The sequence below is a fragment of the Condylura cristata genome, unplaced genomic scaffold (genome assembly GCF_000260355.1).
Source record: "Condylura cristata isolate star-nosed mole 26May11 unplaced genomic scaffold, ConCri1.0 scaffold00003, whole genome shotgun sequence".
NCBI lineage: Eukaryota > Metazoa > Chordata > Mammalia > Eulipotyphla > Talpidae > Condylura > Condylura cristata.
The window spans coordinates 14,437,973-14,462,440 of NW_004567104.1; the positions used below are offsets into that span (position 1 = coordinate 14,437,973).

General features: G+C 35.1%; 1 protein-coding gene across 4 annotated transcripts in view; it reads right to left on the bottom strand.

The window, feature by feature from the left end:
- The window catches only part of TBL1XR1 (transducin (beta)-like 1 X-linked receptor 1), a 168,983-nt gene that overhangs the window by 13,689 nt on the left and 130,826 nt on the right, over positions 1-24,468 (bottom strand). For all 4 annotated transcript variants that reach the window (XM_004674979.2, XM_012733188.1, XM_012733176.1 and 1 more), the window contains 7 exons: positions 21,652-21,797; positions 19,587-19,809; positions 18,835-18,967; positions 18,347-18,488; positions 15,319-15,382; positions 15,133-15,230; positions 13,802-13,862 (listed from right to left, as the gene is read on the bottom strand). In XM_004674979.2, coding sequence (XP_004675036.1) covers positions 13,802-13,862; positions 15,133-15,230; positions 15,319-15,382; positions 18,347-18,488; positions 18,835-18,967; positions 19,587-19,809; positions 21,652-21,797 — 867 coding nt within the window. The remainder of the gene's footprint in view (positions 1-13,801; positions 13,863-15,132; positions 15,231-15,318; positions 15,383-18,346; positions 18,489-18,834; positions 18,968-19,586; positions 19,810-21,651; positions 21,798-24,468) is intronic.

A 24,468-nucleotide genomic window follows, 5' to 3' on the forward strand; every position in this document is an offset into this window, starting at 1 on the left:
AAAACTTCAAGGACCAAAAGTTAGCCAGCATTTAATACAAATTTTAGATCTGATAAGATTAAAGATTTTTTCATTTTCTGAAGACCCTCTACAACTAGCAATGCAGATTAAAGTAATGATAGCAACCAACTGGAGTACACCAAAACATTGTATTTCAACTGATGAGGAGGGAAAAAAGACAAAAGACTATCTGTTATCAAAAGATTACATACAAAAATGAAAATCACATGAAATTCAAATTTAAAAGTCCAAATATAAAATTTTATTAAAACCCAGCCAAGCTCATTACATATCATCTATGACTGCTTTTGTACTGTCAGGACAGACCTGACTAAATGCAGCAGCATTCACACCACCTTTAAAGCCTAAAATAGTTACTCTCTGGCTGTAACAGAATAAATGTATCATCTAGAACAAAAACTTAAGAGACAAGGAGAAAATCAGGTCAAGGAAGTTTTTAAAGTTCCTTTAACTTTAGAGATATGCATCTCTATAATAGATACACAAAGCATTTATTAACAAGTTCTGAAATAATAATGTCTATGGGCAAGGAAAAATAGTCACTCCACTGTGTGTATATATAGTAGTAACTGGCTATGTTAGTACTAAATGTATTATAAGTTAGTGCATTCAGCACTCTTAGAGTTGATAAGGCAACAAGTGTTATATAGGAGAGCTTTCATACTATGGAAAGAAGCAACAACTGAAAGGGGTGGGAGGAAGGTTAGAATTAGGGCATCTCTGAGCCCCAAATGAAAATTTAATCAGGATTTTCAGAATAATGATGAATTATTTTTAAAAAGATAAAGGTTTTAAAGATAAAATATTATTAAGAAAGCATCTGTCATCATGTACCAAGATGTTAATTTGGTATAGAGCTATTAGCTATAGACAACATACTAGCTACAAGGAAGGCAAATAAGCATAAGCCTTCAAACAAAAATATCCTTAGGTTCAAAATAAAGAAAAAAACAAAACAAAACAAAACAAAAAAACACAAAGAATAAACTTATAAACTAACTTAAAAACAAACTGTATAACCAGGAAGAGATTTAGGGAATGCTGTAACTTGAAATGTATAGCTAATGTTTCTATGACAGCCTGGCTTTAAGATACAATGGTTGTAGATCGGTCAAATCTAAGAACACACACCATCTTGATGCTTACATTTATTCCTTAAATACAGGTAACACATTTTTCAGGGTAGAGATACAGCTCTAACATAATATTTTTATATAGACATTATATGAGGATGACATCACCAACAAGGTCACGAAGAGTTGCAGGGATTAAGTTCAGCAAACTCCAGCCAAGACTCAGATGTTCTGAACAGAATTGGCAACCCATGAGATGCAGTAGGAAGGTGAGAATAACAGAAGAAGAAACAAGTGGGACATACACACCAGGATCCTGCCCCACACCACAAACCTGGAACACATCCACCAAGGAAAGAAAAGGAGAAAAAAACATGAAAGCAACTGGGAAAAGGTGAAACATCTGAAACCCCTAGAGGGTGAAACAAAGATCAGCAGGTTGATTTGCATGGAAGGGTAAGGGTCTACACAGATCCATGGGGATAAGACCTGTCAGAAGGATAAGACTCATCTTTCTTGCCACCTTTGGGGGCAGGATAGGGGGCTGGTCAAACCCCCACCTGGCACTGCCAGGCAGAATGTGACAGCCTGTACTCAGCTTTTGGCTATTAGCTGGGAGAGTGGCAGTGTGGCCACAGGTGCTGAAACAGGCCACAGGTGCCTTGTGCTTTCACTCCCCAAGACTGTGGGGACCAGGAAGAGTGTGACAGCCTGAGCACAGTTCCCAGCCAGTAGCAGGAAGAGCTGCAGAAAGTGGCCACAGGCACTCAAACAGGTGGGTTTCTGGTGTGAACAGGACACCTTGGTTTTCACTCCCCAGGTCTGAGGGGGGCTGGGCAGGGCCTGATAACCTGCAATCAGCTCCTGGCCACTAACAGGAAGAATAGTAGGGTGTGGCTGTAGTCCATTGGAACAAGCAGGTATCCCCTGAAGTAATGGGAAACACACAGAATCTGGTCATAAGGAGACCAGAAGCTGGGAAGCGGCAGAGCCTTCACTACTAGCCCATAGTACCTGATTTAAATTGGAAACCAGGCCAGGGGTGGGGTCACTGCTAACAGGAGAACCAAGGCCCCCCCCCACCCCCCTCGAAATAAGGCAACAGAGAGACCAACACTACCAACAAGAATGTGCATCCCCCAACTGTTTGGAAGTTCCTCAAACTGCTAAACATGGAGCTTCCCTACAACCTAGATTATCTACCCAAAAGACACAAAAACACTGATTCAAAAAGATACCTGCACCCCCATTTTTTATTGCTGCTTTATTTACAATTGGAAAAACATGAAGCAGCCCAAATGCCCAAAAGTAGATAGATGACTGGACTAAAAAGATGTGGCGCGCGCACACACACACACACACACACACACACACACAGGAATATTACTCAGCAACCAAAAAAGAGAAACACATGTCTTTTGCAGCAACTTGGATGGAGCTGGAAAAGATCGTGCTTAGTGAGATAAGCCAGAAAGAGAAAGAAAAAGTCAGTGGTAGGTAAAATGAGAAAATGTAATCTTGAAAGCTATTTTGTGTTGTAAAGTAACATTACCCTCAATTAAAAAATAAAAGCTCCCCTACAACCCAGTAATCTCACTCTTTTGTATCTACCCTCTACTCAAAAGATACAAAAACACTGATTCAAAAAGATACCTGCACCCCCATGTTTACTGCTGCTTTATTCACAGTTGGACAGATATGGAAACAGTCCATATGCCCAAAAATGGATGACTGGATTAAAAGGATGTGATACATATACACAATGGAATATTACTCAGCAACCAAAAAAAAGAAACACATGTCTTTTGCAGCAACATGGATGGAGCTGGACAAGATCATGCTTAGTGAAATAAGCCAGACAGAAAAAGAAAAATAAGGGATGGTTTCTCTCATAGCAGGAATATAACAGAACAGGTGAGAAAATAATGATAATGATGAATAGCTATATACCAGAGACATTTTTGTGGGGGTAGAATGGGGAATGGGATCAAAAACAGTGGAGGGAGAGAAATTCACTGGACTATGGTGATGGGAAACCCTAGGGGATTGCAATGGAGATGAAAAAATGCACAAACATATGTAAAAATAAACTATTATAATTTTTTTAAATGATAGAAATGAAAAAACTAATAAAAAAATAAAAATTTACCCTCTCAAATACAGGGAGAATAAGAAAAAAAAAAAAATGTGCATCTCCCAATCACAATCTAGGAATCTCACCTTAACACAGTGGAAAAACAGAAGGAGGGAATCCACCAGTTACAGCACACAAACTCAAAACCATACTCACAACATCATATCCCTATTGGAGGATTGGCACATTAGTCCTTGAACCGGTCTGAATACCAGTCCTTGGCCACCCCAGAAGGAGCACACAAAAGAAATGCCGCCAATACTGGCAACAGTGTCTCAATGCACAGAAATCATTAAGAAACAAACAACAGGGAGAAGAAAAAATATAAATGCCCAAGCAAGCCCACAGGGAAAAATTTCACCACAAAAAGATCAGTCAATAGTAATCAACAAAGACATAGAAGAACTGCTCTGCCTGTCAGATAAAGAATTTAGAATCATGATCAACAAACAAATTGAAAAAGAAAAAAATTGTAAGACAAATAATGAACTGAAGAATGGAAAGGAGATTTAAAAAAGGAATGCAGGAGATTAAATGACTACTGGAGAAGATAAGGAATTCTGGGAAAAGTAGTGAAAACAGAATAGATGAAATAGAAGAAGAAATGCAGATTAAACGACTACTGAAGGAGATAAAGAATTCTGAGTAAAGTAGTGAAAACAAAATAGATGAAATGGAAGAATGAATCAGCACCCTTGAGGACACAGAAATAAAGAGAATCAAAACAGAAAAGTAGAGAAGTACAGAGGAAAAGGAATGAAGAAACACTCTAAGAGCGATCTGACACCATGAGGAAAGGAAATAGCAGTTTTACAGGTCTCAAAGGCGGCGAGGAAAAAGGCAAAGGTATTGAGAAAATATTCAGAGATAACTGAAGAGAATTTCCCAAACATGAAGATGATGATGAAAATAGACACACAGGAAGTGACAAGAGTAACAAACTACCACGATGAAAGAAGAAAACACAGCAAGACCGTAATAGTGAAGGTCCTAAGAATCTAAAACACGAAAAATATGATCAGACTGACAAAAGGGAAAAAACAACCTATCAAGGAAAACCAGTCAGACTGACATCAGACCTCTCTGAAGAAACACTATGGGCAAGAAGAAAGCATAGGAACATGTTCAACAAACTCCAAGATATCAAATGCCAACCAAGAATACTTTATCCTGAAAAGCTCTCTTTCCTCTATGAACAAAGAATAAGAACATTGTCAGACAAACTCCACAATTTTATCACATGTAAACTCCCACTCCAAACAAATACAAGTCCTTAAGGCAAAGCCAACAAAGGGATGAATAAGAACAGATCAAAACAAGGAATAAAAGCACAAAAAGACAAAATGCCAAATATAGGTGCTAATATAGGTGTCAATATTAACTCCAAACATAAATGATTTAAACTCATCAATAAAAAGACACAAGTTGTGGCTACATTAAAAAACAGAACACAACCGGGCCCTCCCTGGTGGCGCAGCGGGTTAAAGCACAGCACTGAGAATCTAAAAAGCCGCTTCCGCATGAGTTTGATTCCCGCCTGCCCCGGAGGAGACCACATGGCGTGGCAGACCTCTCCTGACCCGCCCGCTGCTCCCCTCAGCAGTGTACTTCGTTGATCTGCCTGTTCTGTTCCCCACTCTGTCTCTGGTGAAGCCTCTCACCGCCCCTGAGCCTCTGGCCTGTACCCCAGTTCTGTATGCACAAATAAATAAATCTTTAAAAAAAAACAGAACACAACCTTTTGCTGTCTCCAGGAAACACATCTAACTACAAAGATAAAAACAGAATGAGGGGCCCTCCCTGGTGGCCCAATGGGTTAGGATGCAGCACTGCAACCTGGCCAGCCACAGCAGCGTCAGTGCCAGTTCAACCCTTGCCCCAGAGGTGATCCACAAGGTGTGGCAGACCACTAATCCCCTCAGCAGTGTACTTCATCCATCTGCCTCTGGTGGATTCTCTGAGCACCCGTGTACCTCTGGTCTATACCCCAGTTCTGTATGCATAAGTAAAAATACATCTTTAAAAAAAAAATAGATTGAAAGAAAAAGGATGGGAAACAATTCTACAAGCAAACAGACCAAAAATGAAGTCAGGAACAGCTGTTCTTATATCAGATAGATAGACTTCAAACTAAAAAAGGCCGAAGAGGACACAGATGGCCACTACATTATGATCACAGGGACAATATAGCAAGAAGACATGACACTCATCAACATATATGCACCATATGAAGGAGCACTAAAATTTAAGGAAACTATTGTCATCTTAAGAAAACATATCAAGAGAGAATACATACATAGTAGGAGCCCGCAACACGCCACTCTCAACAATGGACAGATCAACAAGACAAAAAAATAAGCAAGGACACTAAAGTTCTAAACAAGGACCTAGACTTAATGGGCCTAGCACACATCTATAGAACACTGCACCCCCCAAAATCTAACTACACATTTTTCTCATATCCACATGGATCACTCCTGAGGACTGACCACATATGCAGACACAAGATAATATATTGATACAGTAAGATCGAAATCATACCAATTATCTTCTCTGACTATAAAGGAATCAAACTAGAAATAAGCCATGCGAAGAAGACAATAAACCCACATGGAGATTGAAACCCATACTACTGGAGAACCATTGGATCAATGAGGAGATAAAAGAAGAAACTAAAAAATACCTTGAGAAGCATGACAATGAGGACATAACTCTCCAAAACATATGGGACACATAAAAGCAGTTATAAGAGGAAAATATATAGCAATACAAGCTCACATAAAGAAACAAGAAACAACTCAAAGAAACAACCTAATCTCCCACCTTAAAGAACTGGGAAAAGAACAACAAAATAACCCAAAAGCCCGTAGGAGAAGCCACAGAAAACAATAATAATAAAAGTCAAAGCAGAAATAAATGAAATGAAAGTTAGGAAATAATTAAAAAAAAAAAAGAAAAAGAAACCAAAAGTTGGTTCTTTAAAAAACTAAACAAAACAGACAAACCTCTAGCAAGGCTCACAAAGAAAAACAGGAGAAAGCACAAACAGTATCTTAAAGAGTAATCAGAGAATACTATGAACAGGTATATGTAAACAAGTTCAACAATCTAGACGACATGGGAGAAATTCCTACAACTCTACAATAATCCAAAGCTAGATAATGAAGAAATAAAACAATTAATCAGGTCAATTGCAAGCAGTGAAATTGAAGCATTATTAAAACCCTGTCCAAGAATAAAAGCCCAGGACCAGATGGATTTACAAATGAATTCTCCCAAATGTTCAGAAAACAAACTAGTGCCTATTCTGCAGAAACTCATTCATAAAAACTGACAAAGGAAAACGACCAAATACATTCTGTGAAGCCAGCATCACACTAATACCAAAACCTACAAAAGACAACACAAAAAATGAAACTTCAGACCAATTTCCCTAATGAACACTGATGTGAAAATCCTCAACAAAATCTTAGACAATAGAATCCAACAATGTTTTAAAAGAATAATACACCACAACCAAGTGGGTTTATTCCAGGGGCACAAGGATGGATCAACATCTGAAAATCAATTAATGCAACCCATCACATCAACCGACAGAAAAATAAAAACCATATAATCATATTAATAAATGCAGAGAAGGTATTCGACAAAGTTCAACATCCATTTATGTTTATTATGTTTAGGGCCCTCAAAATCCTCAAAACAGAAGAAATATACCTCAACATGATAAAAGCCATATATGGCAAGCCCACAGCCAGTATTATCTTCAATGGAGAAAAGCTGAACGCCTTTCCTATGAGATCAGGAACGAGACAAGGATGTTCACTATCACCACTGCTCTTCAATATAATAGTGGAAGTCTTAGCCAGAGCAATTAAGACAAAAAGATATACAAAGAAATCCATATAGGGAAAGAAGAAGTGAAACAATCTTTTCTGTAGACTATATGATAATTTATATGGAAAACCCTAAAAACTCCATAGAAAAACTAACAAAACAATTAACCAGTTTAGTAAGGTAGCAGGTCATAAAAAATCACACACACAAGTCAGTAGCCAGCACTCCCTGGTGGTGCAGCAGGTTGAAGTACAGCACTAAGAAGCTAAAGCCACTTCAGCATGAGTTCGAATCCTGCCCCGCCTGCTCCTCCCCTCAGTGATGTATTTGTCAATTGGCCTGCTCTGTTCCCCACTCTGTCTCTGGTGAATCCTCTCACTGCCCCTGCAACCCTGGCCTGTACCCCAGTTCTGTATGCATAAATAAATAAATTTTTAAAAGACAAAAACAAAAGTTAGTAGCCTTCCTATACACAACCAATCAGAAGAAGTGGAAATTAAAACAAAACAAAACAAAACACACATCCCTTTTACAAATGAAACAAACAACAACAACAAAAAAAATCAAATACTCGGGAATAAAGCTAACAAAGGAGGTAAGACCTATACAAACAAAATTATAAAACATGGTTAAAAGAGATACAAGACCCAAAGAAATGGAAAGACATCCCTTGCTTATCAACTGGAAGAATTAACATTATTAAAATGGCCATCCTACCAAAAGCAGGATATACAGATTTAATGCTATCCCAATAAAAGTCTCAATGACATTCTTCAAAGACACAGGACAAACACTGATCAGATTTATAAAGAACCACAAAAAAACCTTCACTAGCCAAAACTCTCCTGATTAAAATGAGAATGGAGGCATCACAAGCCCGGGATTTCAAGCTATCCTACAAAGCCATAATAATAAAAACTGCACAATACTGGAACAAGAACAGACATACAGACCAGTGGATTTGAGTAGAAAAACCAGATATAAACCCAGTTTTATGGACAGTTAATCTTTGACAAAGGAGCAAAGAATATGTAATGGAACAAAGAAAGTTTATTCAACAATGGTGCTGGGAAAATTGAGCTGCTATGTGCAAAAAAAGAAGCTAGATTACTACCTCACACCATGCACAAAAAGCAACTCAAAATGGTTAAGAACTAGACGTAAGACCCAAAACCATGTATCTAGAAGAAAATGATGGTGAAAAACTACATGATACACATCTCGGTTAACATCTTTAAAGATACATCATCCAAAGCAAGGACAGTGAAGGAAAGGATAAACAGATGGGACCACATCAAGTTAAAGAGCTGCTGTACATCAAAAGAGACATTACACAAAAGACACCCCACTGATCGGGAGAAAATTTTTGCACACACTACTAATGACAAAGGACTGATCACAAAGATATACAAAGAGCTGATGTAACTCAACAAAAATAAGGCAAACAACCCCATCAAAAAATGGGCAGAAGAGCTAAAAGGACACTTCTCCAAAGAATAAATATAGATGGACAACAGGCATGTGAAAAAATGTTAAGCATCACTTGTAATAAGGGAAATGCAAATTAAAACCACAATGATACCATCTTGCACCAGCAAGAATGGCATATCTTAAAACAACTAGCAACAACAAATGCTGGTGAGGATGTGGAGAAAAGGAACTCACCTACACTACTAGTGAGAATGCAAACTGGTAAAACCACTGTGGAAAGCTGTTTGGAGGTTTCTCAAACTGCTAAAAATGGAGCTTCCATATGACCCAACAATCCTAGTCCTAACCAAAGGACACAAAAACACTGACTCAAAAGGACACCTACACCCCCCTGTCTACTGCTGCTCTATTTACAATAAGAAGATATGGAATCAACCCAAATGCCCCCAAATAGGTGAGTGGATAAAGAAGATATGGTACATATACACAATGGAATATTACTCAAAAATCAAAAAAGATAAACTCATTCCTTTTACAGCAACATGGACGTAGCTGAAAGGGATCATGCTCAGTGAAGTAAGCCAGAAAGAAAAAAATATCAGATGGTTTGACTCATAGCAGGAACATTAGGAATGAGGGAGGGAAAAAAAAAAGAAGCAATTGTATGTAACACAGTAATATCCAAAAACAACGAACAACTGTAAACCAAAGACATTTTATGCGGGTAGAAAAGGGAATAGGATCAAAACTGGTGGCGGGAAGTCCACAGGAATTACAACCGAGATGAAAAAATGCACAAAATAAAGAATGACGTAAAAAAAAATTTAAAAAATAAGGCCCTTATGTTAATTTAGAAATATAGAAATAGGTTGTGGATAATATAAACAAAAACATCTTGCCACCTTAGGACCACAGGGGGGTGGGGGGGTGGTAAAGACAGTATATGAGACATGTACTTATCACCATTTTCCTTTTACAGACATACAAAAAAGAAACTAAAAAGAGTCAAATTACTTTGCCCAAGGTGATACAAATTTCTGTGTTCTTTTAATTCTGATGTTTATTATCCTACGGACCCTTCATAATTTAAAAAGGAAAACCAAATTTAGGAGGGAAAGGTGAAAAGCACAATAATTACTCATTAATTACTTTTCCTTAAAAAGAAAGCTTTATTGAGATGTAATTCATATACTATAAAATACAACCAATTAAAAATGAAATTCAATGGTCTGGAACGAATACTGATATGGTTATACATAACATGTTATTTTATTAAATGTACATCTCAGTGGTCTTAATTACATTCAGAATATTGTGCAATTATCACTATTTCTACCCATTGTGTATTTTCAGACTTTTTCCATTGACCCAATTAAAAACTTTGTAAATCATTAAGCCCATTAACTCCTTATTTTCCAATTCATCCTACTCCCCAATGACTTTTGTTTCTATGAATTTGCCTGTTCTCCAAATTTCATGCAAACAGAATCATACTATTAAGTCTTTCTGTGGTTTGTTTCACTTAACATGTATATAGGCTCACTAATGTTGTAGCATGTGTCAAAATTTCATTCCTTTTTATTCTTTAATAAAAATCCATTGTATACAGACAACTATTTTACAACAAAGAAAATAAGAACTAAATGGAGCAAAGAAAGTTTCTTCAATAAACAGTCCTAGGAAAACTGCACAAACATGTAAGACAATAAAACTACACCACTATCTAATATGACACACACATACTCTCAAAATCAGACCTGGAACCAGAAACTACAGAGAAGAAAGTACAGGCAATTAACAATACTGATAACTCAGGCTCAGAGATGTGTTTAGGGACTTGACTCCACTGACAACAAAAAAATAAACAAATGTAACAATATAAAACTACTGGCTTCTGAACAGCAAAAGGAACTTACATCAAAATGAAAGACATTCTACCAAGTGGGAAAACAATCTAAGTGCCCATGAAGTAACAAATGGGCAAAAAAGAAGGTATAGTACAATGTACTATTTCTTATATATGAAAAAAAATGGATGGGCTTACAGGGAAGGACACTTAGTGAAAGGTGTACGTGGTATAAATTTACTAATATGTGAAAACAAAGAAATTAACTATATAAAACACTTGGTTCAAATATGCAAAGCCAAAATTCATCATCATGATCACACTTGCAGTATAAATATGTTAAAGTTTCTACAAAGAAAAAAAAGATACCCAGTGAAAATATGACTTCATGTAAAGGAAAAGTATCAGACAAATGAGCTACCAAAATAAAAAAGATCTTATTACTTAATTCCTTTAAATATAGAACTAGATGGTGACAGATTAAAGATGAGTACTACAAATCCTAAAGTAACCATTAAATAAAAGTAACTCAATGAAGAAGAAAAAAATGCAATTGGAGAAGAAATTTAATTAATTCAAACACAATTTCAATGTAAAAAGAAGGAGAAAAGAAGTCAACACTAATTAAAGAAAAGTAGGAATGGCTATGTTAATAATAAAGTAGACCACAAAAAAATTCAAAGGGGTTCCTAACTAAAAGAGGAATACAGCGTTCCTAAATTTTTATACTTCTGGTAAGCATTATTTTAAAATATATGAAGGATAAACTGATGTCTTCAAAGGAAATAGCAATTACTATTTCCCATTATTGTTGATGATTTCACTACCCCAACTCAGTAACAGATGGAATGGGTAGATAGAAAAATCCATCAATAGTGTTGATTTAAACCAACAGCATCAAGTAACTTGATCAAAACAACCTTTATAGATATAACTGATTTAAATTAGAAAATCAGTATTACAAAGATTTTTGAAATATTTTCAAACATTCAGAAACTAGTAAACTTCTAAATAACTGGTAGGTCAAAGAAGAAATCAAAGTTAAATTATAAAGAATTTTGAACTGAATGAAAGCACAATATATAAAAAAATTATAGGATGTCACTAATAAAAGGCCAACTTATGGGACTAAATAAAAAAGGTCTGAAATCACTGACCTCAACTTTCACATTAAGCAAAAAGAAAAAAAGCAAGTTAGATTGACACTAAGAGCATGACATCTAGAAGAACAGATTAATCAATTATAGAAATCATTGACATTAACTTTTGATCTTCAAGGGATACTGTTAAAACTACTGACAAGCCATAGACAACAAGACAGTAGTGGTAAATACCTAATAAAGGATTGGTACCCAGAATATATAAAGAACTCACAAGACTCAATTAAAAAAAATAAGCAAATGTACAAAGATTTTAACAGAAGTTTCATCACGTAAGACATACTATGTTAAATTTGATAAGATGCTTAACATCCTTTGTCACTAAGAAATGCAAATTAAAACAGTGAGCTATCACTAGGCACTGATCATAGACTGGTTATAATTCAAAAGACTGTTTACACCAAGTGCTGACAAGGACATGGAGGAACTGGACTACCCAATTCTGGTGAAAACGTAAACCAGTGTGGAAAGTGTAAACTCTGGAAAACTATTTCATAGCTTTTTAATACATAAACATACACCTACCATATAACCAACCATTTCACCCTGGCTCTTTATTCAGGAGAAATGGAATTACAAGTCTATTATAAGACTTTGACATGAATGTTGATACAAGTTTTACCTGAAATAGCCCCACCTGAAACAACCCAAATTTGCCTTAATAGAGAGTGGATAAACCACTGTAGTATATCCACATAATGGAGTACTAGCCATCAATTGAAAGGAATGTTGCAGACAGAAAAACTAGTAGCAGCCGCCTAGGATGAAAGGGAGAAATCATAAATGATTAAGGAGGAAACTTGCGAAGTAATAGTTTTAAAACACTCATTGTCTTGAACATGGTGATGGCTTTAATGGTATATACAAATGTCAAAAAGTATCAAACCATACCATTTAAATATGTACAGTTTACTTTATGCCAATTATACCTCCATAGAATTTTTTTAAAGCCAAAAGCATGGACAGTACGTAAAAAACTTATTTGCAAAATGACTCCAATAGCATCTACTTCATCTGGTTGTAGTCAGGACTGAAAGCACTATCTCTGGTGAAATGGTGATACAGATTATATTATGATCGCTGGTAACAGTACCACACACAATTTATTACAGTTTTCTATTAGAGCTAGCAGACATCAGAAACTTTTTAGGCAGTACAGCTAAACACCAAACAGAATTCCACCAGGGTGAAGATTAGAAGCAAAGGTGAAAAGAAAGTAAAACAGGTAAACAAAAACTAATGTGTAAATGTCTATTAATGTGGCATGCTTTAATCACCTCAAGTGCTTAATATAATGCCTCAGAAGTTATTTTCTGCAGAGACCAAAGGAAAATAATTTTGTACTTTATTTGGTTTGTTTATTTTTATTAAGTAGAGACAAAAACTAAAAAGCCAGAAGCTATAAATTTCAATTTAATAACATGGGATGTTTATAAAAAGGATGTTACAAAAGATTTGAAAATAGCCTTCAGATCAAAACTCTACCTTCACACAATAAAATCTTGAAAGAAGCAGTTCAAGTAGATAAGGCCAAAACTACTATTCTGATAGTTGTTAGGTATTTTATTTCAGCTTAATATCAGTTACCGAACTCAGAAAACTCACTGAAAGCAGACGAATGGTTTTAAGGGAACACCGTACTTAAATTTCAGTTGTCTCTGTTTATCAGGTTTGTATGTATTGAATGAAGGAAGGGAAGGAGCACACCATCTTGGGGATTTAAGTTATCAAATCATTTCTTAAAAGAGAAATCCATGTAATGAACTAAAGTTCAAACAACACTAGTAAAGTCTACATTTTTTTTACTTACAAAGGAGGTCTCATTTAGATACATTAATCCAAACTGAGAAATGACAACAATTTCTAAATGTGTAGGAGTTCTTTCATATCTATTATTTAGTTTAATCCTTAAAACAAACGGGTATGATTATTCCTCATTTACAGACAGAAAATGAAGTTCAGAAAAGTCAACTTTTCAACAAGTCACTTGACTTGTTTAAAATTTGTGGAGTGGAACTGCCATTCAAACCTAACTCCTTGATTAAAAATTGGTATGTTCTTATCATTAAATAATACCAATCCTAACTTACATACGCTGAAAATGCTTCTTTAATATAACATTTCAAAGAAAATACTTGATCCTCTGAACAATCTACAAATCTTCGAATGTTAACCACTGTAATATCTACTAATGACATTTACTCTTTCAAGATTTTAAATTAATTATGGTTAACAGTTTAATTTTAAGGAAAAAAAAAAAAAAAAAGCTTCAGCCCTCATGTAAATTGTGACGATTTACCTGAATGAAAAGGAAACTGTTGTTTGGCTTCACCAGTATGTGCATCCCAAATAATTGTAGTCTGATATCAAAAAGAAAAGAAAAACATGTTGCTAATGAGTTTATTATAGATACATAAGTTATGCCTCCCTATATTAATAAAGTAACAGTAAATATAAACTTGGCTGTACTTTTTAACCTTTTATCCCAAGTAGTACAACAAGGCAATATTCTATTTTGGGGAAAAATTACTATAAAGCATCTAAAAAAAATTTTTTCCCTGGTGGTTTTACAGACAAATTACTTCATATAACAATTGTTGGTTGTATACAAGGAACCGGGTAGTAAATTAAATTGCAATAAGAAAGCCTGTTAGAATAGTGTAGGGCCCCTGGTGGTGCAGCAGGTTAAAACACAGCACTAAGAAGCTAAAGCCACTTTGCAAGAGTTCCATCCCCAGCCCCGGAGGTGATCCACATGGTGTGCCAGACCTTTCCTGACCTGCCCAATGCTCCCCTCAGCAGTGTACTTTGCCAGTCAGTCTGTTCTGCTCCCCACTCTGTCTCTAGTGAATTCTCTCACCACCCCTGCGCCTCTGGCCTGTACCCCAGTTCTTTATGAGCAAATGAATAAATCTTAAAAAAAAAAAAAAAAAAAAAAAAACAGTAGCGGAGGGTTCAAATTTGCATAAAAAGGCAACTTGAATTTTGGTAATACTTAACATCTATTATACTTGTGATACGTAACTCTGAATGGATATACTCATAGTTACTTATTAAGATTTTCTGACTCATCACTAATTTAATAACTCTAGGTATGAAGTATTATATAGTGGCCGTGACTGTTCATAGGTTTTTCCTCATTACTGGCTTTGTTCATTTTTCTTTCTACTTCTCTTTTTCCAATGTAATATCATATTCAGTAAACTATCAGGAGCTTCCCTGGATTAAAATAATCTTAAACCTGTATACATTATGGGAGATGTGGTAAAGGGAAAGACCTAAGAAAATGACGGTGGAAGGAGGTCACCTTCAACCTATCTATATTTACCAGACTATAGAAAAAGTCATAAATATCTTGCATTTTCTTACATCTTTAATTAAACACCTGGAGTTCAGCTAACAGACTAGTCCCAAGACAGCCTAGTATGTCCAGACTCCTGTCAGACTATGTCAGGAGACACAGTCACTGATGATATACATTAAAAATTAAAGAGAGGAAGCAAAGAATATGGCAGGTATGGCATTCACTATGGCTCGAATTCTTGCAAAAATGAGGAATGGTTGTAGAGACTTCCAATTATAATGTGTAACTAACAAATTAATTTTTACATGGGATAGTTTATTGTTTACCTTGTCTACGCCAGCACTTAGGATGAAATTTCCTTTCTTATTCCATTTTAATGCAAATATAGGGCCTTTATGTTGCCCCAAGGTACTAGCCAGGTTACCTAATATTCCAAAAGAAGAACAACAGAATTACTTCATGGTTGAAATTTCAATCAAAACAACAAATGAAAGGTAAAATGCTTTATTTACCATCTTTAGTCCATATTCTGGCAAATCCATCGTATGAACCAGTTGCTAGAAGTGTACCTTCACTCTGTTAGAGAAACACATTTCTTTCAATTATATAATAAAGAAAAGGTCTCACTTGGAGTGTTTCATCGTTTAAGTCCTACATCCTTAAACATTCTGAAATTTCAGCTTTGCCTATTTGTGAATGCCACCAAAAGCCTTCCTCACAAATACCCCTCAATACTACAAAGTTAGTCCTATGGCGACACTAAACTTGGCAATCCTTAAGAATGGCAGGAACTTCCCTGCAGCACCATCTTTTTGTCGCCTTAGGGCTACTGTATTCTTATGGATGCCCATGACGAAGATGGTGGGTTAGTAGGGTGGTGGATTATGAAAGACATCAAAAATCATAATATTGCAAAAGATTTCACTATTAGAAGTTTCTACATGTTTCTCCATCTAAAAAAAGTGCATGTATGTATAAAAAATGCACAGGTGTATGATCCAAACAAAACTGTCATTTCATTTCTGAAACTTGAATTCTTAAAGCATGCATCTGAAGATTTGTTTTGCTACCCTTTTCACTGTAAAACATAAATGCAAAGGATATTTTTATTCTAAATATAAAATAATTTCATACACACACACCCCCCTAAAAATTGACATTCAGTTGATCAAATTCTTAAATTTCACTGTATCTTTCTGTCTGGTTCTTTCCCACTATGTAATCCTTTCCAAATGCAAACAAATAAAAACACAGAAGCAACACACATACAAAGAAGTGCCAGAGAAGAATATGGATGACTTTGCAATTAATGACCTAATAAGCACAATGTCCTGGAACTACTTTACTGTTAAGAAATCCGTAACAATTTCTCTAATCTTATATATTTCCTGCTGTGTCTGACCTATGTCATGATATAAGAGGAGGAAAACTCTAACATACTCTATGGGAATACAAGTTAGTGGGTACATTAAACAGTCTATAGCTGGGAGTAAGTAAACATTACTGAAGATACAGAGTGAATATTGTCATACAATTCTATCTGTGCTTTCTTGATGCTTTTTGGGTGCTGTAAACAAGATTATCTTTTTCCGACCTCTCAAACCATTTAAGCATACAGGTAAGTGACAAATGTTGGTTCTAGGATATGTAGACTCAGCTGTCTCAAAATCTAGAAATTCACTGTGGGTCTATTTGAAGAATCACACTGAAGACAACAGCAAAAGCCTACTTCCAGACACAGTGCAACAAGTTTTCTTTAAACTAATGGTCTCCAAATGTTTTAGTTCATAGACCACTAAATTATGAAAAGAATGTTTTGATATTCTTTTCAAAGAATGATTAGATATCCCACAAGCTCTTGATTTTGCCATAAAAAAGATCAGTAGTCTAGGATAATGTTTTCCCCTTCTAGTAGAAGATTCAAGTTCATTGTGAATAAGGTATTTTTAAAAAGTTCACTTTTTAAAATTGTAACTTGCAGTTCAGAATCATACAACTCAACCAATCAACATTCATTAAAATATCCTTCTCAGGATGTTTCATTAAACTATAAATTTCATTAAACTAACATGGTCTCTAATCCAAGAAATAAGGTGCCATTTATAATTTATAGTTATTATGAAGAAAACATATTCTAACATAGTCTATGGGAATACAAATTAATGGGTAAATAGTCTATACATTAAATAGTCTATACATTAAACACCCCCACACCAGGGGAAAGCACTAACACAGTCCCTCACTACTTTAAATTATGCAGCTGAGCTTATCACTTTTGAAGAAATCATAGGTGTCATATCCAGAGCGCAATGGATGAGACTCACTCTGGGAAAATAACCTCTGTGATCACATTACCTTCCATTCCAAGTACGTATAAAATTAATTCTTAGTCTTTAGCCCATAACCCTACAAGCAAACAATTGTACAATGTACTAAACCTATTTTTATTTTGCAAAGTATCAACTGTGGAAGATACACTGCTAGAAATTGTGGAAGAAAATACTGAAAAAATAAACAAAAAAAAAACCCTAGTTATGAGATCTAGAAAACTTTCATAGAACTGAGAACTTTAGTGGAGAAATAGTTTTAAAGATAGAGTTTTCTCCTTGGAATGAGATTTGAAAGATCCTTTGGAAAAGTTCCACTAAAAAAACCTATTAGCCAGGTCAGAGGAGAAAAGGCTGTTCACTTGTTCAGAAAAGGAAAGCAGAGCTTTAAAGTTCTTGCTAAAATGAAACAGGCCAGATGGACTCTTAAAATAAAGTAGGTGGGGAAGAAGAAGAGGATGCAGAGCTGCAAGAAAAGAAGATACCAACAAGGTATAAAGGAAAAATTACAGCGGCTTAAAATATGGTAATTTTGCACGGCTTATATAAATAAAAACAAACTGAGCTGTCAATCATGTGTTTAAAACTGAAAGGGTGCCATTAACTGTGAAATCAAATGTTCAGAGTAGTCAAGTCATCCTTGTAAGACTTTGAATCATATGTAGACTCAAAGAATTATAAGAATCTTACAGCCAGAATAAAGTTTGGACATAATATACACTAAAGATCCGTGAAAGGTTGTAGGCAAAGTTTGTATCAGTTCACATCAAAGTGAGAAAAATAAGAACATACTTTTAATTATATGTACTTCTTTTATCATCCGAAACAAAGGACATACAAAGTTAAGGACTTAGCCTAAGTCTATTATTGAACTTCATCTATAACCTCATTGATGTAGGTAGGTATGGTTATATCACACTTTTAGTTCATATATAAGGAAATGAGGTACAGTATGACAGAACGCTAGTGGTATAAAGTTTATGCTGATAGATAAACTGAAGAGCAAAAAGTAAACAATGGTCTGATTAAGCAAGGGTCAGTCTTTGAATACCACATTCAGGAGGAAGGATTATTACTCTATTGTTCTTTTCAGTTTGTAAAATTTGAAAATATCTGAACAAATGGACAAAGTCTTGCCTTCAGTCTGGGACTCAGAAAAGTTTAAGTATATCAGTAATTACATCCACATCACAGACAATACAAACATACTCACATTCCAATCTAGAGATGTCACGTCCTTGTTACTTGGGACATCTTGCCCTCCTTCTCGTATACAATGTCTAAGTACTAACTGTGTGGAGCCACTAGTGCTATTTTCACTAAGATTCCATATTCTTGCTGTTGAGTCTCCAGACCTATAAAGTATGCAATATATTTTAAATCATGATGATATATACAAATATCCCAGAATCAAAGCAATGTATTTATATTTTATTATTAAAGCAAACAAAAACTAGACTATTAGGAATTTCCACTTTAAGTACTTTTCTTGGTCTCTACATTAGGGGCTCTAATTATTCCTAAGGTAAAATGTTGAATTAAAGCCTTTAAGATTACTTTATGAAATAATACATATTTACAGAAGTAAAATGGCCACAAATCAGCAAAAAACCTAAAGATGCAAAGACTATTTTTTCAAAATGTATTAACAGTTAAGGAGCATAATTTAAAAAATCCATTGTAGATTTTTAAGAAACATACCCAGATGCCAAGAGATCACTAACAGGGTTCCAGGCACAGATGAAAACTTCAGATTCATGGCCCCGTAACACAACTGCCTTATTAGGAGGAATTTCAACATCTCCATCGACGTCCATCATATCAGTATGATTATCTGTATCATGAGAAACAAGTGGAAAATTTCAGTTAGGTAAGAAACATAACCTCAACAGAAAAAAAAGAACTCTTAACTGGCAAATACTTCCTTTATAATATATAGTGCAACATCTCTTTAATGTTAACTAATGGTAAATATGACTTGTGGTACTTATTAAGATGGGCAGAGCATGGGGGGGGGGGGAACTACCATAGGTTAGAAGCAAAAATGGCTAAATTGATAAAATGGTTTTGAATCAAATTTATCTATGTCAACAGTATTCTGAGTTCTGACCAGTAGGGGTTGCTGATATCATTCCTATAACATAAGAGTTGCCGTCATATCTCCATGTCAGAGTTTTATTGTGTTTAATCAACACTACTACAATTTTTTTCTAAAAATCAAAACACATACAAAATTCATCTAAGCAGAAAATTTGTTTCCAAATATTTTTAAAAGAATGCAAAATCCACCAAAGTAAATCTAGTTTTTTTAAGTTTTAAGAATAAAAATAAGAGTTGTATATACAAGTTAGGAGAAAAAGTTGATATATATGAAACAGAAGATGTAATTTCAGCTTTGAAGATGCCATATAGCAAAATATTTCTTCTGAAATGGAATTTTAAAAAATTCTCACTTGCTATAGTATGTGCTCCATTCTCCTCCCCATTTGCTGTGTTTTCTCCATTTTTTGCAGATCCTTGTTGGTTGGTGGCAGCTGCAGCAGCTGCAGCTGCTGCCGCTTGTTGCTGTGCAAGCTTATCTCTGTAAGCTTGTTGTCTTGTTTGTACTACATCAGGCATTACGGCATCTATCAGTGACAGAGACTCTATTGGTCGGCCATCAAACAAGGTACCATCCTGGATATGGAACATTATGTAAGAAGAAAAATCAAAGGTAACATCTAGGTAATTTGCATTCATATCAATGAACAGGTAGGATGAAAATCCTCACTGCAAAAGAAAACATTTAATTTTCTGACTGACGTAAAAAGGAAAGGAATAAACTTCAAGAGGTAACTGCAAATGACTATTAAAATTTTCCCTTTAATTCACATTGCTAAATCCTGTACCAGAAAACGAAAAATATTAAAAGGAATAATAAAAAGTAGGCCTAGATCATATAAAGTATTTAATTAGTTTGCAAATTCATGTTAGTCTAAAGCAGTAACAACCAATATGAAATAGTTCATCTAACAATAAAAGCTTTGGTTCCACATTACAGTTTAATTAAATTTATCTCTAAAGTTAAAATTTTTAAAATAGATTTGTTGGATGCAAAGGTTATAATAACTTGAAATATTAAATGCACAGCAGCACCATTATCACCTGGTAGCATTTTAGAAATGTAGATACAAACCTATAAGAATCAAAGTCTCTGAAGGGTGAAAGACAAGTTCTCTAGGGAAGTAGTATGTGCACTAACATTTGAGAAGTGCCATCATAACTGCTAAGCTAATGCTACAATTTTCCCATGTTTCTCTCCTTGATATTAGGGTGTTCACAATTAACCCAAAGTTCTCCAGTGAGGACAAGAGAGAAACAGAGCAACTAAATACAGAAGCTGTGCAAATTAGCTAGGAACAGGCATATGTATTGTCGATCACTCACTTAAGCTGGTAAATGAGTACTAGTGGCAATCTACAGTGGTATTACAGGGTGCTCCTCCTTAAAAAAATTTAAATAATGAATCTTTCTGAATTAATTATAACGGAGTATTTCAGATGTAGGAGAAAGTAGTTTAACTTAAAAAATAACTAACATATGTTAAAACCAACATGGATACTCTATGAAATACTATACTAAATCTATCAAAAAAAATTCCTAGATAAAATGATAATAATCTCTGGCCACTGATAAAAATCGTTTATTACCCTCTTTAATGATACTTTGGGAATGAAAGAGTTAAAAGATAATAAAAACTTAAGTTACTGTTAGTATTTCTTAGATGAGGAAATACAGATAGTGAAACCAATTTTAGTATAATATATAATTACAGTAGTAAATATAGGTTCGTGTATTCTTCAGCTCTGAAAAATTTGTGGAAAAGGGAACATGAAGTTAAAATAAGGTTAAAAGCTCCACATTATCATAAATATATTTATATGTGTGTGTGTATATATATAGTGTATATATATATATATACACTATATATATATAAAGTCACATGAAAACTCTCCACTAGACTGAGATTGCCAAGCTTTTTCTGTAAAAGACCAGAGAGTAAAGATTTTAGGCTTGAAAACCAGAACTTTATGTACAAAACTTGATGTACAAAAATAGGCAGGACACAGGACTTGCCTCATGGATCACAAATGACTGACACCTAAGATAAAATTACCCAAATAAGTATGGATCTTAGGCAACAGAATCAAAAGTTCCTTTTATTTACAAAGCTGTCTTCTGAAATCATGTAACAAATAGTTTAAACTAAGATTTACTAATTTTCAGGCAATCAATTCTGGTTTCAGTCATCCATAGTACAATGTTGCTGTTTAAAAGTTATTTACTGTTTACTTAAACAAGAGCTAATGGTTCTCACTAGTAAAAGCTAACATGACTTGCCTGTGCAACCTGACAGACAAGGAGCAACACCCTTCAATGTTGTTCATGTGGCAAAGCCTAAGTCAGATGGTGAATGAACATAGTATCCGATTTAAGGACATACGTAAGAAATTAGTATCTGAAATAAGTGTTCCTTACCTCATTAATACTAACTTCTGCCTCTACATACTGTAGCCCCTTCTGGATGATAGAAATCAATGCAGCAGGTGGAACAAGGGCACCATTTATGTTAGACTGACTGATATGGCTTTCTATACCAAAGGTAAACGCTGAATGAGAAAATCCTAAAAACAAAACAATGAATATGAGAATTTATTCTCCCAGTAGCAATATGTATACAAAACAAAATGTTCCCATAATCTTTCAAATTCACATTCTACCTATTTAAAATTCAAGATTAAGGTCAAATGTATTTTTTTAATTCAAAGAAATATAAAAACCCATTATCTTACCACTGTATAATGTATTAAACTTCTCGTGCATATAAAATTTAGTAGTGACACAATTTCTTCAACATATACCATCAAACTTTAAAGTTGGAAAACTAGCAACAATGTGACTAAAAAGCCTCACTTATGATAATTTAGGACAAGATAAATGAAGTGATATTTTAGTTGTATAGCTAAATTTCTACATACAAATTGTCAAACACTAAAAATTCATTACTTCACAGGCTTTTAAAAATTACATAGAAAATCAAGTAAAACTAAAGCTAACGTAACAAATGAAAAATAAAGTGTTTATTTTTAAATGCCATGTAACTATTTGTTAAGTGCTTTTAAAAATTGTTAATTTTGGCCCTCCCTGGTGGCTCAGCGGGTTAAAGCACAGCACTGAGAATCTAAAGCCGCTTCCCCATGAGTTCGATTCCCACCTGCCCCAGAGGTGACCACATGGCGTGGCAGACCTCTCCTGACTCGCCTGCCCGCTCCCCTCAGCAGTGTACTTCGTAGATCTGCCTGTTCTGCTCCCCACTCTCTCTGGTGAAGCCTCTCACTGCCCCTGAGCCTCTGGCCTGTACCCCAGTTCTGTATGCACAAATAAATAAATCTTTAAAAAAAAATTAAAAATTGTTAATTTTTTGCCATTTAGTAATAACCATCTAAATGAAAGTTTTAGGGATTAAAGATTTAGCAAGTAAAAATGCAGTTCCATGTCTCCACCAGCAATTAATTTTAATTTGAAATATTTAAAACTAAAATGCAAACATAAAAAAAAACCTCATGTTGGCCTTGCTTTATTTCTTTCTTTTTTAAAGATTTAGTTACTTATGCATACAAGAACTGGGGTATAAGCCAGACATATGTGAGCGAAGAGAGGATTCACCAGAGACAAGAGTGGGGAATAAAACAGGCAGACGGACTGAAATACATTGCTGAGAGGAGCAGTGGGTGAAGACAGGAGAGGTCTGCTGCGCCAATGTGGATCAACTCCCTTGCTGGGGATGGAACTCATGCTGCAGTGGCTGCAGACAGCTTCAAAGTGCTTTATATGCTTTAACCATTTACGCCACCAGAGAGGGCCGGGCCTTGCTTTTTATGAAAGTCAGTCCAAATTCAAAAGTACAATTGTATAACCTGACAGAAACTAATGCTGCTTTCTTTACTAAAAGATCCATCAGCACTTACTGTTCAATGGTAATTGTCATTAATATATCTTCACTCAAATTATGTGTAAAACAGAGTAATAAAAAATTTTCACACTAAATTAAAAAATGAAGATGGGCATACTTTGTGTTGGTTAAACCAATTTCATCTATATAATGCTGTTGTTTAGTTGATATGTTCTATTCTGTCCTTAATTCAAGTCTGTTTCTTTTTTGTTTGTTTTTTTTTAGAGTTTTTTTTTTTTTTAAAGATTTATTTATTTGTGCATACAGAACTGGGTGTACAGGCCAGAGGCTCAGGGGCAGTGAGAGGCTTCACCAGAGAGAGTGGGGAGTAGAACAGGACAGAGTGGGGAGCAGAACAGGCAGATCTATGAAGTATACTGCTGAGGGGAGCAGCGGGCCAGCCAGGAGAGGTCTGCCACACCATGTGGTCACCTCCAGGGCAGGCAGGAATTGAACTCATGCGGAAGCAGCTTTAGACTCTCAGTGCTGTGCTTTAACCAGCTGCACCACCAGAGAGGGCACTGTTTGTTTGTTTTTTTACATTTTGTGCTTTCATGCTTAGGTTTCTTGTTGTGGGACTTATGAACAGTCTAGAATAACATACTGAGGGATCACAAACATATGGGGAGGAAATATTTCAATTGATTAACAAGACACTGAAATTGATTTTCCCTATGGTTTTCCTTTGCTCTTCAGAACACTTAGTCATTCCTATCAGTTACCTATAGTGAGAAATCAAAGATGTCACCTTTAACACTTAGATTTTTACCTTATAATTTTTCCTACAGGCAACATCATTATTAAAAACATTTATAGTTCTCAGCTTAATCTGAGCTCACAGAGATGGTCAAGAAAAGATATCAACAAATAAAGTATCATTTTGCATTATATCTATGAGGAAAGTCATAATTACTTGATTGTAAATAGATTTCAGATTGCCACAAGACGGTGAGAATAGAGACAGGGAAGAAGGGGGAGAAAGCTAAAAGATATGGCAGTGAAATGTGTAAGAAATGAGGTCGAAGATTTCTGTTTTCAATTACAAATCCCCCTAAGTAAATTCTGCAGTAAATCATAAACAGGAAAAAAGATAGCCAACTGATTTAAGACAGCTTAAAGATAAACAGTATCACTAAAAGAGGGGTTACACCATGCACACACATATTTTAGCAAAAGGGGAAACAGAAGGATTCAAATTCATTCATACCACATGACCTTAATTATTACATTTCACTCTAATAGAAATTCCATTGTAGGAACCTATTCCACAGTTTGAATACAGTCAAGAATAACATTAAGGAAGATTGAGCACCTCTTTGGTTAAACAGACAATGAAAGACTGC